General features: G+C 31.4%; 1 protein-coding gene across 37 annotated transcripts in view; it reads left to right on the top strand.

The window, feature by feature from the left end:
- The window catches only part of RIMS2 (regulating synaptic membrane exocytosis 2), a 637,189-nt gene that overhangs the window by 333,207 nt on the left and 289,376 nt on the right, over positions 1 to 14,606 (top strand). For all 37 annotated transcript variants that reach the window (XM_063079161.1, XM_063079141.1, XM_063079151.1 and 34 more), the window contains 4 exons: positions 3,117 to 3,216; positions 4,023 to 4,146; positions 5,936 to 5,982; positions 9,397 to 9,509. In XM_063079161.1, the coding sequence (XP_062935231.1) occupies positions 3,117 to 3,216; positions 4,023 to 4,146; positions 5,936 to 5,982; positions 9,397 to 9,509 (384 nt within the window). The remainder of the gene's footprint in view (positions 1 to 3,116; positions 3,217 to 4,022; positions 4,147 to 5,935; positions 5,983 to 9,396; positions 9,510 to 14,606) is intronic.

Below are 14,606 nucleotides of genomic sequence, written 5' to 3'. Positions count from 1 at the left end.
AAACTCAAAAATAATTATGTTTGGAGATTAAATATAAATATTGATTTATATTTTATTGTAAAATACCAGAAAATTATTTGCTAAATACACCAAATAGAGCTCTGGTTTTTTCTTTCTTTTTTTTTTTGCATTTAAGTTTTATTATTGTTATTATTAGCATATTCATCATTTCAAATCACAGTCCTTCCTCATGCCCTCCACCCAACCTATCACTCCTCAACCCCCTTCCCTCCCCTCCTTCCCCCCAATAACTAGTATCCTTAGGTTTGTTCTCTCCTTCTGAAAGTTCAACACACTACTGTGGTCTTCCTTTTTCTTTTCTTTTTTTTCTTTTCTTTTCTTTTCTTTTCTTTTCCTCTCTTCTCTTCTCTTTTCCTCTCCTCTCTTCTCTCTCTCTCTCTCTCTCTCTCTCTCTCTCTCAGCACGCTGTTATGAGTAAGAACATCTAGTATTTCTCTTTCTGAGTTTGGCTTATTTCACTTACCATAATTTCCCCCAAGCTCATTCATGTTGCTGCAAATGGCAGAATTTCATTCTTTTTTATGTCGGAGTAGTATTCCGTGGTGTATATATATACCACATTTTAATTATCCAGTCATCTGTCGATGGACATTTAGTTTGGTTTCATATTTTGGCTATTGTTAATAGAGCTGCGATGAACATGGGAGTGTAGGTATACCTTCAACATGATGATTTCCATTCCTTTAGGTGTATACCCAGTAGTGGGATTGCTGGATCATATGGTAGTTCTATTTGTAGGTGTTTGAGAAACCTCCATACTGTTTTACATAATGGCTGTGCTAATTTGCTTTCAAATTTTGACAAATGTTACCATTTGAATTCATTTACACTCCCACCAGCAGCAATACAGTGCCTGGTTCAGAAAGAGAGAAAGAAAAATCCATAAAAGCATTAATGGTTTTGCCTATGTATGATGGGATTATGGGTTTTATTCTCTTAATAATTTTCTGCATTTTAAAATTAATTTCAATGAGCATTTATCGTCTTTTACACCCTGGAAATGCTATTAAAAATAAATAGGTAGATAAATATTTAAAGTTATATGTCCTTTGCATTATATTTTGTTGCCACGGCAACAATTATTTTTTTTCCTTATTGAGGTATAATTGACAAATAAAAATTGTGTATATTTAAAAAAAAAAACATAAAAAGAAAACATTAAGAACGTTCGAAAAAAATTTTAATTAATATTTGAACAGAAAAAGTTTTTCTCATATTGATACAAAATTCAGAAGTCATAAAGTAAGACTTCAAATTTGATGACACAACAATGACACATTTTGAGATGGCAAAAAAAAAATACGATGAATAAAGTCAAAATACCAAAAACAACTGGGAATAATATTTGCAATTCATGTCACAAAATTCTAATTTTTCTAATACCATGAACCTCTAGATATCAATAAGAAAAGACCAATAAAAAGTAAGCAAAAGATAGAAACACTCAAGTCACAGAAAAGTAAATGTACTTTCAAAAATATGAAAAGATCTTCAATTGAAGAATAATTTTTAAATGCTAATTAAAAGTATACTGAAATTCCATTTTTAACCTACCAGTTTGGCAAAGAGCTCTGGTTTTTGTTCATCTAGTATGGCGAATTAAAAACTAAAATGAAAAAAGAGTAAGTGTTTTAGAGCTTAGCCATTCCTATAGAAGTTGTCCTATAGAATATAATAAGTAAGAGATATTAGGAAACTTTGGGTATAAATGGAATTGGGCAACTAAGATTTATTGGATAGCTACCATCTGGCTGGCACTCTACCATTTACATCTATCGTCTTATTTAACACTCAAACACATGAGAAATAGGTGTAGAGAGGTGTTGTAACTTGCCTGTGGTCACATGATGGTGATGATGGTGGTATTTAAATCAGATCTGCCCAGACAGTATTAGAGCAGTGTGGTATACAGGTTAGGAAGTCTTGGCTTGGATTCCAGTTACAGCATTTACTAGGTGCATGACATTTCTCATCTGTTCAAGGGTATAATAATGCTTACTGAATTGTTATAATATGATTGAATAAGTCAATACACAAACATTTAGTGCAGTGACTGGCACACTGTAAGATTTCAATAATAATAATTATAGTCAGTATAAATAAATTTTATCATTAAAGTTTGTTAAGCCAAGAAAGTTTTAATGTTTAAATAAGGATGCAAGCCTATAAAATCTATACATTTAATGTTCAGAATCAAACATAGGACTGATTAGTTAATATTAACTGATTTGCAACTGGATGTAATTCACTGTAATTATGAAATAAATGCATAGAATAAGATAAGGCAGTGACTTTTGAATTCAGATATCTTTGACTCAGTTTAGAAGAGAAAAAAACCAATTTATTTTAGTAATGAAATTAGTTACTATTGTTTGCTTCACTTGCTATATAAGTTGAGATATTGATTGAATGGCGATTGATCAGTATCAAAACATTAATTTTGTAAAAGGCCACTATCTTACAGGTACACATATGACTCCACAGCATTATTCCTAATGTTTTCTTTTTTGAAATGTTATATTTTAATAGAAACATAAAAATAGAAAAATTGGGATGCAAATGGTGTAAAGTTTACATTACTTCTGATGACTTTAAGTAAATTTTGTAATTTTCTCAAGAAAGATCTGTCATTATTATGCACATTATCAATGTGCCTAAAAAGATTACTAATGAAAATTTGGTAGTATGTCATAATTATAGTAAAAGTAACAAATATTTTTTATTCTATTATTTTAAATTTATAACTAGAAATGTTTATATAGTTATATAGTACTAAAATAATGTTTTTGGAAGTGACAAAAGTAAGAATTCTGTAGTAAAGACAGAAATTACCAATTGCTGAATTTTTTGTGATATATGCAACATTTTCAACAAAGAATAAATTAAATTGCAAAACATTTGGAATACATAAAAAGAGCTAGTTCTTAGGTTACTTACTCAGTTTCTAATAACATTATATTATTTAAGAAATTATTTTCAGTACATTTAATTACAGTTTTATAACCTGCAAATTATTCTAGATATTTTTTACTTGAGTTTTCAACTATGTTCATTTTAACAATATGCCTGTTTTAATACTATCCTCTTTTAAACAGGTTGTAGGAGGAAAGATGACCGAATCAGGTCGGCTTTGTGCATTTATTACCAAAGTGAAAAAAGGAAGTTTAGCTGATACTGTAGGACATCTCAGACCAGGTATGTTTCTACCTTTGATGATTTACATTTAAATGTTAAATTGGAGTAGTTATGAAAAAGTTATTTTCATTTAGAAGTGAATTGACCAGTAACAAAGAGCTCATTTAACTTAGATGAAAATCTTTATTAATTAATGAAAAGTTATAACTGTTATTTCTTGAATCACATAAGATGATTTTTATATTTACTGACCTTATTTTTTTTACTGATGTATATTCTAATATCTTTCTAATTTTAACCTATTTTGTTTCCTATAAGCTTTATTATTTTCAAAAAAATTCCAACATAGTTAAGGAAGCAAACTTCATAGATAAATGTTCCCTAAAATGTGCCACCCCTTATCTCTTGGGTAATGGATATTATTGGAGAGATCCTTAAGTGCCTTGAAGAGATTTTGATAAGATGCTAATTATTAAGCTTTTTGCAAGAGAATTTAGACAATGGAGACCCTTTAAAGAAAACAAAGTGCTCAGTAGCATATATATTGAGAAACAGAGTACAGTGTCACAAAATTTTCAGAGGCTACTGACTTTGATAGTTTTCTAGAATTAGAATTTCTATTAAGAAATCACAGAGATAACTTTTATGTAATTTTATTTTCCTCTGACCATTGTCCTTTTGGGTGAATTATACTGATCATCCAGGTCATCAAATTTTGTGCCGCTGAAGCTGTTCTCAATATGTTTCCTATTTCATAATGGTCATTTTATTCTATGAAGGTCATTGAAGCATAGGATTGCTTTTGTTTTGAGTGCATTTTATGGAATTAGTTTTTCTAATATTATTTTTACTCACACACACCATAGGTGATGAAGTATTAGAATGGAATGGAAGGCTATTGCAAGGAGCCACATTTGAGGAAGTATACAACATTATTTTGGAGTCCAAACCTGAACCACAAGTGGAGCTTGTTGTTTCAAGGCCTATTGGGTAATTTGGTTTCAATACTTCATAAATGTATAAAGTTGACTGGTATCAAACAATTTGCAGTGTGCAATCCAAAAATGTCTGACTGCCTTATGAAAATAAATTATTTTGTGGACAGTACATTTTTCTTCTTCTTTACCAAAACACCTCACCTGAAATCATATCTCTTTATCTGATCATGATAGAATATATAATTAATTACAAGAAGAAATATTTAAGTTTTTACTATTTTTATTATCTCAGTAGCTTAGAAGATGGCTAAAGACATTAGTAGCAGAAGTAGATTATAGTAACAATTACTTTTAAGATAAGTTTCATGAACTATGGTTCTCTACATTTTCAAAATGGTGATCAAGTATAGTTTACAAATTTTACATACTTTTTCAAAATGGAGATTTCAGCATAAGAAAGAAAGGACCAAAGGGCATGCAATTCCCAGATAGAGGGAATAGTCTAAGGAAAAACATAACATCTTTAAAGAATGATGGGTAAATGGTCCAAAAATAAGCAAACACAAAAGTACTCTTGTCTTTGTAATTTGTTGCCTATAGATTAAATTGACAATTTCCAAAAGTTGGCAATAAATATAATCCTTTCACCTAAAGTATGAGAATTACTGATTATATATCACAGCAGTATTTCCTTTACAGAAGCTTACATATTATGCCAACCTAAAAGATATACATTAATCTAATGTATTGTACAAACAATAGAAAAATATATAAGCTGACAGTTAATTATTAAATGTATATTTGATGTAAGAGCACTTTAGGGTGGAGGCTACAGAAATTCTTCGTTATACTATAATAATGCCCAGTTTTCATTCATTTAGAAAATGATTGGGGTGTATTATTATAATCTCTTTTTATGCTGGAAAAAGTGACTTAGGTTGGTAGCTTAGTTTTACTGAAATGTCCTTTCAAAGTAATGAATCTGACATGAAATTGTATGCAGTTTTCATTTTGTCTTTTCATAGTCTTGTAAGATGGTAAAACTGCAGTGTATCTGCTCAGTGTATTTATCAAATATATTTCTTGGTATTAAAGAATCCCAAAATCATGTTTTAATTTTTAAATAAAATATTTTTGTTTAATATTTTAAATAATTTATAGTCTTCTATGTAATTTTCTGAATTCCCTTAACCATTAATATCTATCCCTCCTGTCAAATTTCAAACAAAAATGTACACTTATTTTTGTTGTAAATATATTTATAAGGTAATTTTGTGAGTCCCAATATGAACATGTTTGCTTTTTCTCAGTGAAGTTACTGCATTTAAAAAGTTTCAATCACAATCTAAATATTAAAATTTTTGTTTTGATGATATTTTACTTGCACTTCAATGTTACTGATTTAGAACAGCAGGTAAAATAAAGAGTAGACTAGAATTAAAATTTATCTGTAGAATTTATCTTGAATACACAAATTTTTAGAAGCCATATTGTGTAGCTAGGCATGTAGAAAATAAAATATATGTTTTTATAAATCTGTAAATGCATATGAATTTTAATTCTTTTAAATAGTTGTTAACCCAGAATGCTTTTATTAGCAATAAAGTAGTAAGGCTTATTTTCTTCTTATTTATATGAGGGTGCTTCAAAAAGTTCATGGAAAGACAGAATATAATAATACGTGTATTTCTATGAACTTTTGGAAGTATCCTCATATAGCCTGTTACCATACACAGTTTTCTTCACTATACACTGTCCTATTATAATATAGGTTGATAATGATCAAAATACAGTTGCATTAATTGTTAAAAGTTTCTTGTTTTCTTTTTCTGTCATTTCAGAGATATACCTAGAATACCTGATAGCACACATGCACAACTGGAGTCTAGTAAGTTTCATTTATTCTAGAAGAAACTGTTATTAATAATATCATTCATCAGAGGTCAAATGAAGTAGTTTATCTATTAATATGAGGTAAGAAATATAATGGCCTTGTCTTCAAGTATATAATCATATAAAGATGGAAAACGGTATTATTTCATTCATGTCACTGTAGGAAGAAAGTACACAATTCCATAATATATATATATATTTTTATTATTATTATTTTTTAAAGGTTTTATTTTTTTATTTTTATTTTATTATTATTTTTTTTTAAATTTTATTTTGTCGATATACATTGTGGCTGATTATTGCTCTCCATAATATTTAAAAAAAATTTTTTTTACACTGTTTTTATTATGGATTTTTTGCTTGATTAAGTTATAGTACAATATACTGCACATAATTAAAGTGCACAAGTTGGTAAGTTTTGACATACATATATACCCGTGAAACCATCATCACAATAAAAAATCATGAATTTACCTATGGCTCCCAAAAGTTTCATCCCCCAAATTTTCCCCAATTGCAAAATTTGCTACTTTGCAACCTCACCTCTCATTAAGTGAGAGTAAATGCTTGGAACAAACTAGTGAATAATTGCATTTATTCTAATTTGTATTTTTGGAAAATGGGATAATAATTCTGATTTAACATCAGAGCAGTAATGGAACAATAGATATTTAAGTTTAAATAATGTCAAATGCATGGAAACCTTTTGTTACTTGTGTTTGAGGGCTATTTCAGATGCTAAACAAATGGATTTTTTCCAGTGAACTATGTTTCTTGATTGAGAGTAGAATAAGGGATATTGGGAGAGAGGAGGAGGAGGAGGGTTGCAATTTGAAATATGTTGATCAGGATAGACCACATTGAAAGGGAAGGACTGGAGCAAAAACTGAAAAGAATGGCTATCTGGGGGTCCAAATACAGGGATCAGCCGGTGCAGTTGCTCTAAGGCAGGAAAGCCTAGGGTGCATTTAAGGAAATGCAAGGAGGCCAATGTGGCTGAATGGAGTGAGCAAGGGAGAGAATGGTAGGAACGAGGATGGAGGAATAATGAGCAGCCAAATTGCATAGTCTTTATAAGCCACTGTAAGGACTCTGGCTTTTACTCTGAGGAAAATTGGAAGCTACTTAGGATGGTTTGGGGGAGATATTTAGATTTTAAAATCTTGCTACTATTTTGAAAATTGATTAAATGGAGTGAAAGGTACAAGCCAAGAGACCAGTGAGAGGACAATTTGATAATCTAGTGGCAAGCCGATGGTGATTTAGAACATGGTGGTAGCAATGAATATGGTTAGAAGTGGTCAGAATAGGGCTGGCCCTGTGGCTAACTTGGGAGAGTGTGGCACTGGCGCTGAGGCCGCAGGTTCGGATCCTATACAGGGATGGCGGGTGCGCTCACTGGCTGAGCGTGGTGCAGACCACACCGTGCCAAGGGTTGCGATCCCATTACTGGTCAAAAAAAAAAAAAAAAAAAAAGAATTATCTATATACCTCAATAACTGAGAATTTACTAAGATAGGTGTGGTTTACTTTTATATTTACACTTTTAAGAATAAATTTCTTTAAAATATTTGCCATAGAGGTGAAGTCCTTTTAGAATGCCATAGCTCTAGACTTTAAAATGTGGTCACATAACCTATTTGATTTAGCATGTTTAGCTAGATATTAAATCATTTTATTCAAAATGATATCATGATCACATAAAGCTATAACATAATAAATAAATAATAATATAATTATAATTATTGTTACATATTGTTATCATTATCATCCTCATTGATCCCATTTTATTTAACACTTGCATCTATGCTTGATGTTGTAACAGTATTTTCACAGTTCTTACAACAATCCTGTGTAAAATTTTAAAAAGTTTTTAAAAGTGTGTAAAATTTTTATTCACTTATATCACTCAGATATTATGTGAGCAGTATGGAATCCTTTATCTCACTATAGCTATTTAAAAAGCTTCTTGGCTACAATTCCAAAATTGTTCCTGAGGAATCGGTGGGTTTTTTTCTGAAATTAGATCCAATCTTTTATTCTTTAAACTTTGAAGAATAGGTTTCTTCAAGGCTCAGTCCTTAACCCCCTGTTTCTGGGTCTTTAATAAATTCTTCTCTTCTTAGGGTTTTAATTGCCAGGTATATGACTCCTAAGTTTACCTTAGCAAAAGGATTTATCATTGTCCCTTCATCCACGGATGTTCAAAGAATACATTCTGTTATGTGTCTTCCTGCTAACCAGAAGCTTAACAAGCTTTATGGTAACAAAACAGCTTACTATAAAGGCATCATTCTTTCTATTTACTAAATAATGCTAAAGATATCACTATTACTTCTGATCCTTGAAGTTTTCCCTTCATTTTACACTGTGTTCTCTCTAGAGGTGATTTTTATTCCCCTGCATCTCCAGTTAGGCATATAACTCAATAGGTTAACTTGCGACACTAGTATGTACTCCGACCTGTGGCCCCATCTGTATTTCCAGTTACCTAATTTACATCTTTCCTAGGGTGTCATCTGATGTCATCTCAGAAACTTCTGAGTCCTCATTTTCATATTTGATGTTATCACCTAAATTCCTTCTTTCCATTCCATTTTCAAAATCTTTACTCTTATCAACTTACTGAATTCTATTTGCTCTTAACTGTTTTCCACCTCTCCATTCCAATCGATATTTTAAACATGTGGTAAAGTCATCTTCCTCAAACAAGGTTTTTATTATCTCACTCATAAAAGCTTAGTGTGGAGACTATTAGTGCCAAAATACATAGTCCAGAATTCCAGGCACATAATTCCCCCAGTGTCCTTTTTGGTCCCATTTCCTTTCCCTTCAAAGAAATAAATTCATACATATAACTTCTGGATACAGTGGTTCTGCATTTTCTGCTATTCAGTATCCTTTTTCATAGCTCCTCACTTCCTTTCTTTCAGTCTAATTTGTTATATTTTTCCAGATATGGTTTTAAAAATCACCCCTTGGAAACGTAATAATTTTGGACATTCTAGTACTTAAGTTCTTAGCATTGTAAGTTTAGACTGTCTTCTCGTTGCTTTATTGATTTATGTTTTGGTTATTCCTCCCTGTTTCTATTTTTAAAAAATTTTGTAATACATTATTGTAAGACATGAGTACAGTACATGTAATAGAAGAAGTAACTTATTCTCTACTATGATTGCTACAGAAAATGGTTCACTTTTGGCTTAAGAAAATCCATAAACTGCACTTACGCTTCCCACCCAAAAAAAATCTAAGAATATTTGGCAAATTGTGGCTAAGAAAATGGTCTATATAATGATTTTTTGTGGACATTTAAAAAAATAAATAACTTAAAATATATATGGTAAAGGTTATTAAATACTATTAAATAGCCATTATTATTATTCTTTATGTATAATTATCATTTCAGGTTCTAGCTCATTCGAATCTCAGAAAATGGATCGTCCTTCTATTTCTGTTACCTCTCCTATGAGTCCTGGCATGCTGAGGGATGTTCCACAGTTCTTATCTGGACAACTTTCAGTATGTAATCACTAAATTAATTTCTCTTTTAGGAATATCAAACAGTGTTTTCAAAATATGATGCTAATTTTTTGTAAACTACATTCTTACTAGAACATAATTGTGCTTTTAACCATCAACTTTCTCATTCTTAATAATTTTAATGTATTGAAATTCTATTTTGTTCATTTATCATAGTGCTTTTTTTTTATTAGTGTTAGGTTTTCTGGAATTTAATGAAAGTTAGATTTTGTGAGGATATCTAAAACCTTTTTTACCTTAGTAATTATTCCAAAATTCAAGGTCATGATTTTTGCTCTATACCTTTAAATGACTATAAATTGTCATAGATTTTTAAGAGAAATAAAAATGTCGCACTGTACAAAGATGATACTGAAAATGAAAGTAAATATTTATGTATTTTTCTTTGCTTTCCAAGCTTAAGGAAATTTGGGATAAATTTAATAATAATTACTGGAGTATGAATATTGCTCTGAAAAATAATGATACTTGAGATGTTTTTGTCAACAGACAAAACCAAATAAGTGGGGAAATATATAATAGATTACTGAGTACACCAAGTGATTTGACATTAAATGATCCCTAATTTCAACACTTTCTAATAAACGTTTAAAATTCAGTTATGCATGTTGTATAATGTCCATATTAGATCTTTGCAATTTCAGTCCTCTCTTTTTATTCATTTGTTCAGTTGTCATTCCCTCCTTAAACTATTTAAATTGTTAATATATATAAATTTATTGAGTTATATTTTAGAAGCATACAGGTTAATATTTATAGTAATACTGGTGATTACTAACTTGAAATTTTGTGAGTATTAAAGAACTATTTAGGTTCAGAAAAACAGACGTTGTATTTTGGATGAAAATTATTGTAGTTATAAACTAAACTATTCTGGGCTGATATTTTAAGAGCAATAGAAGTAGCTTTTTGTTAAATCAGCTGAAAAGTTTCTCCATTTATTTTTCGGAGGAAGGGGTAGTGTTTGATTTTTCTGAAGTAATTTTATTAATTAAAAGGTGTTATAAGAAGCATAAGCAAAATTAAGATATTAAAAGTTATTGAAAAAGTCATTAGACATGTCTTTTCGGAACTGTTTTGACCACAAAGGTGACAATAACAGAAAAGTTATGCAAGAAAGAAGATGAGATGCTATTAGGAGATTGTGAATGTCTCACTAACATGAATTTCTTCTTTTTATTACTTTCTTTTCCTTTCTCTTTCATAAACAGTGTTTTTTTTTTCATTTGATGACAGTGGTCTCTTTTCCACTCTCCATAATAAGTAGCATCTTTCTACTTATTTCCCTACATACGTTAACAGCCCATATGTTGTCATTTCTAGTTATACATGTATGTGTATTTTCTCCTACTATCTTAGAAAATGCTAATAAATGTTACCTGTTGTTTTTTTATTATGGCTTCATTTAAATAGCTCATCTTTAACTAATGTGGGGAGCTGAATGATGCCAGTACATAGCTAAATCTCTCTCTGTGTGTGTGTGTGTGTGTGTGTGTGTGTGTGTGTGTGTGTGTGTGTGTGTGTGTGTGTGTGTGTGTATAGTTGGCTTGAATTGGTAGAGGAGGGATCAGAAGTTAGATTTCCATTATGAGTAACTACCATTTTGTTATCTCATTTGAAATCTCAAGGTCCTATTACAAATTGGACTAGAAGGGGAGGGCAAGGGTCATAGTGCAGGGATTTAGACTAATTTCAGATTAAAGTATTTTTCTTCATGGTTCAAAATTAATATGGTAGAAAGGTAAGGCACAAATATTGGGGGGAAATATAAATTTAAAAGTTTCACTTCTATTTGTATAATGATGTAAATTTTGTCTTTATTTATTTATGTATTTTTCAATTGACAAATATTTATTGTACTTGCCATGAGTTAAGACTTATATTATCTATATAAATGAGACCATACCATATCATAGAGCAAAGTAAAAAAGTATAGTTATTTGTAATAGAATTTTTAAGTGAGTTTGTTACTCAATTCCACTTCTATAACAGTAGGCAAAAAACTGTTTATATGTTCTCAATTTTTTAAATATAAATTTAAATTTAAATTTTTTTATTGGTTATGAATATTCATAAGATACAAAGCTGATTGTCAACCCTCATGCCCATGATGTGAGGACCAGATTCATACTGGCAGCATACTCATTACCACAAATTGTGTTTGTACCCCATGTCCCCCATGCAATTATCCCCAACCTCCCTCTGCCTCTGCCTTTCCCCCCCCATTCCAGTTTGTAGCCCAAAGAATGTTCTCTCCCTCTGCAAGTCCAACGCACTGCTGTGGTCTTTCTTTCTCTCTTAGCTCCCACATATGAGTGAGTACATGCAGTACCTATCCCTCTGTGCTTTACTTATTTCACTCAACATAAGTTTCTCCAGGCTCATCCTTGTTGTTGCAAATGAGAGTATTTCATTCTTTTTTATGGCAGAGTTAGTATTCCATTGTGTATATATACCACAGTTTCCTTATCCAATCATCCATCAATGGACATTTAGGTTGGCTCCATGTCTTGGCTATTTTAGACAGAGCTGTGATGAACATGGGAGTGCAGGTATCCCTTTGACATGATGATTTCCATTCCTCTGGGTATATACCCAGAAGAGGGATTGCTGGATCGTATGGAAGATCTGTCTGTAGTTGTTTGAGAAACCTCCATACTGTTTTCCTTAGTGGTTGTACTAATTTACAGCCCCACCAACAGTGTAGGAGTGTTCCCTTCTCTCCACACCCTTGCCAGGATTTGTTATTCACCGTCTTTTTGATTATAGCCTGTCTAACTGAGGTGGTATTTCATTGTTTTGCATTTCCCTCATGACTAGTGATGTTGAGCATTTTTTCATGTACCTGTTGGCCATTTGCATGTCTTCCTTTGAAAAATGTCTTTTCAGCTCCTTTGCCAATTTTTCAATTGGGTTATTTGTTTTTTTACTGTATAATTGCTTGAGTTCCTTGTATATTCTGGATATTAATCCCTTGTCAGATGCATAGTTAGCAAAAATTTTCTCCCACTCTGTAGATTGTTGTTTCACTCTGTTGATTGTTTCCTTTGCCGTGCAGAAGCTTTTTAGTTTGATATAGTCCCATCTGTTTATTTTTTCTTTTACTGCTTATGCTTTCAGGCTCATGTTTGTAAACTCTTTGCCCAGATCTAGTGCTGAAGTGTTTCATCTATATTTTCCCTAAGTAATGTTACAGTTTCAGGTATTATACTTAAATCTTTAATCCATTTTGAGTTGATTTTAGTGTATGGTAAGAGGTGAATATCGAGTTTCATTCTTCTGCATATGGATATCTAGTTTTCCCAGAACCACTTGTTGAAGAGGCAGTCTTTTCCCCAGTGTAGATTTTTTGTTGCCTTTGTCCAATATCAGATTGCTGTAAGCCTGAGGGGTGATTTCTGGGTTCTCAATTCTACTCCATTGGGCTGAATGTCTATTTTTGTACCAGTACTATGTTGTTTTGGTAACAATAGCTTTGTAGTATAATTTGAAGTCAGGTAGTGTTATGCCTCCGGCTTTATATTTTTTGCCCAGGATTGATTTGGCTATTCAAGGTCTTTTGTTGTTCCAGATGAAGGGTAAGTTAGTCTTTAGATTTATAAACAATGTTGGCTTAAAACCCATGTAATTGTTAATTTAAAATACGTACCATTTTCTCATTTTCTTTGAGTTGGAAGAGATCTGTTCCACTGTGATATTGGTAGTAAAATTTCTAGCTGTTTTGAAATTATACACACACACACACACATAACCTACCCACATATATAAAAGATAGTGATTATATGTACAGTACATAATTATTGTGGGAATTCTGGAAAGTACAGAAAAATAAATTAAAAATGGAGATCATCTGTTATGTTGACACTAAAATATAACCATAAACAAAAATGTTTTACCAAATTAAACTTGAATCATTCACTTACATATACATTTTTAAATAAAACTACAATGAATCCTACAAACTTTTGAATCCTGCCTTTTTAGTTAGTAACATATTGTGAAACTTTCTGTCTTTAAAAAATCCTCTTAAAATTGTTTTAATAGCTATTTAATACTTCATTTTAACTTAACTCACTATTTCAGTGTATCTTGCTTATTTCTAATTTATGTTATTATAGATAATGTTGCCATGGAAATCCTTGAATATAAATCTTGCATTTTTACTTTAGGACAAAATTCTTTTGTCAGATAAATTTCCAGAAATAAAAACAATATGAAGGGTGAAGTAAAATTTTAAGATACTTAAAATCTATTTCCAAATTTTTATTCCAAAAATGTTTTTAGCAAATTAAACTGCAGTCATCTATTTAAGAAATAAATGTTAAATTCTGACCCCAGGTCAGGCATAGTACTAGTCACTAGAAATACAAGTGAATAAGAGAGAATGGTTTTTACTCTCATGTAGCTTATTAATTTTGTTGTCATTCTTTGCATCCAGGACAACATAAGTAAGATGCCATCCTAGATATAATATTTCCCTTTATATTTAACCTTATCTCTACCAGCCTGGAGATAATTCTGGTTTGCTCTAATGATGTACAGGTTGGAAAAATACAGGTCTACATATATTGCCACTTGGGAAAACCTCTAGGAAGTCACAGGACAACATTTATAATTCCCATTTCCTTCTATTCTACCCATGGACATTTTTGCTTTTGGCGAGACTTTACTTGGGCCCCTACCACACTTACAAAATCATGATATCTTAATGCCTGAGAACGAAGATAATTTGTGTAGTATGTGAGCTGACCTTCTTGATATTTGTGTGTCAGTTTGTAGACTGATATTTTCTCACATAGAAAACACACATATGGGGCTGGCCCCGTGGCTCGCTTGGGAGAGTGCAGTGCTGGTAGTGCCGAGCCGCAGGTTCGGATCCTATATAGGGATGGCCGGTGCGCTCACTGGCTGAGTGTGGTGCAGACCACACTGTGCCAAGGGTTGCGATCCCCTTACCGGTCAAAAAAAAGAAAACAAAGAAAATACACAAAAATCTGCATAAATTGCAGATTTTTTGCTTACAATTTCATGCTCAAGGCTGTTGATGATTTTTTAAAAAACGTATGCAATTTATTT

This window comes from Cynocephalus volans, chromosome 15 (genome assembly GCF_027409185.1).
Source record: "Cynocephalus volans isolate mCynVol1 chromosome 15, mCynVol1.pri, whole genome shotgun sequence".
Taxonomy (NCBI): Eukaryota; Metazoa; Chordata; class Mammalia; order Dermoptera; family Cynocephalidae; genus Cynocephalus; species Cynocephalus volans.
The sequence above is the reverse complement of the archived record's forward strand: the minus strand, read 5'-3'. Positions and strand labels throughout refer to the sequence as shown.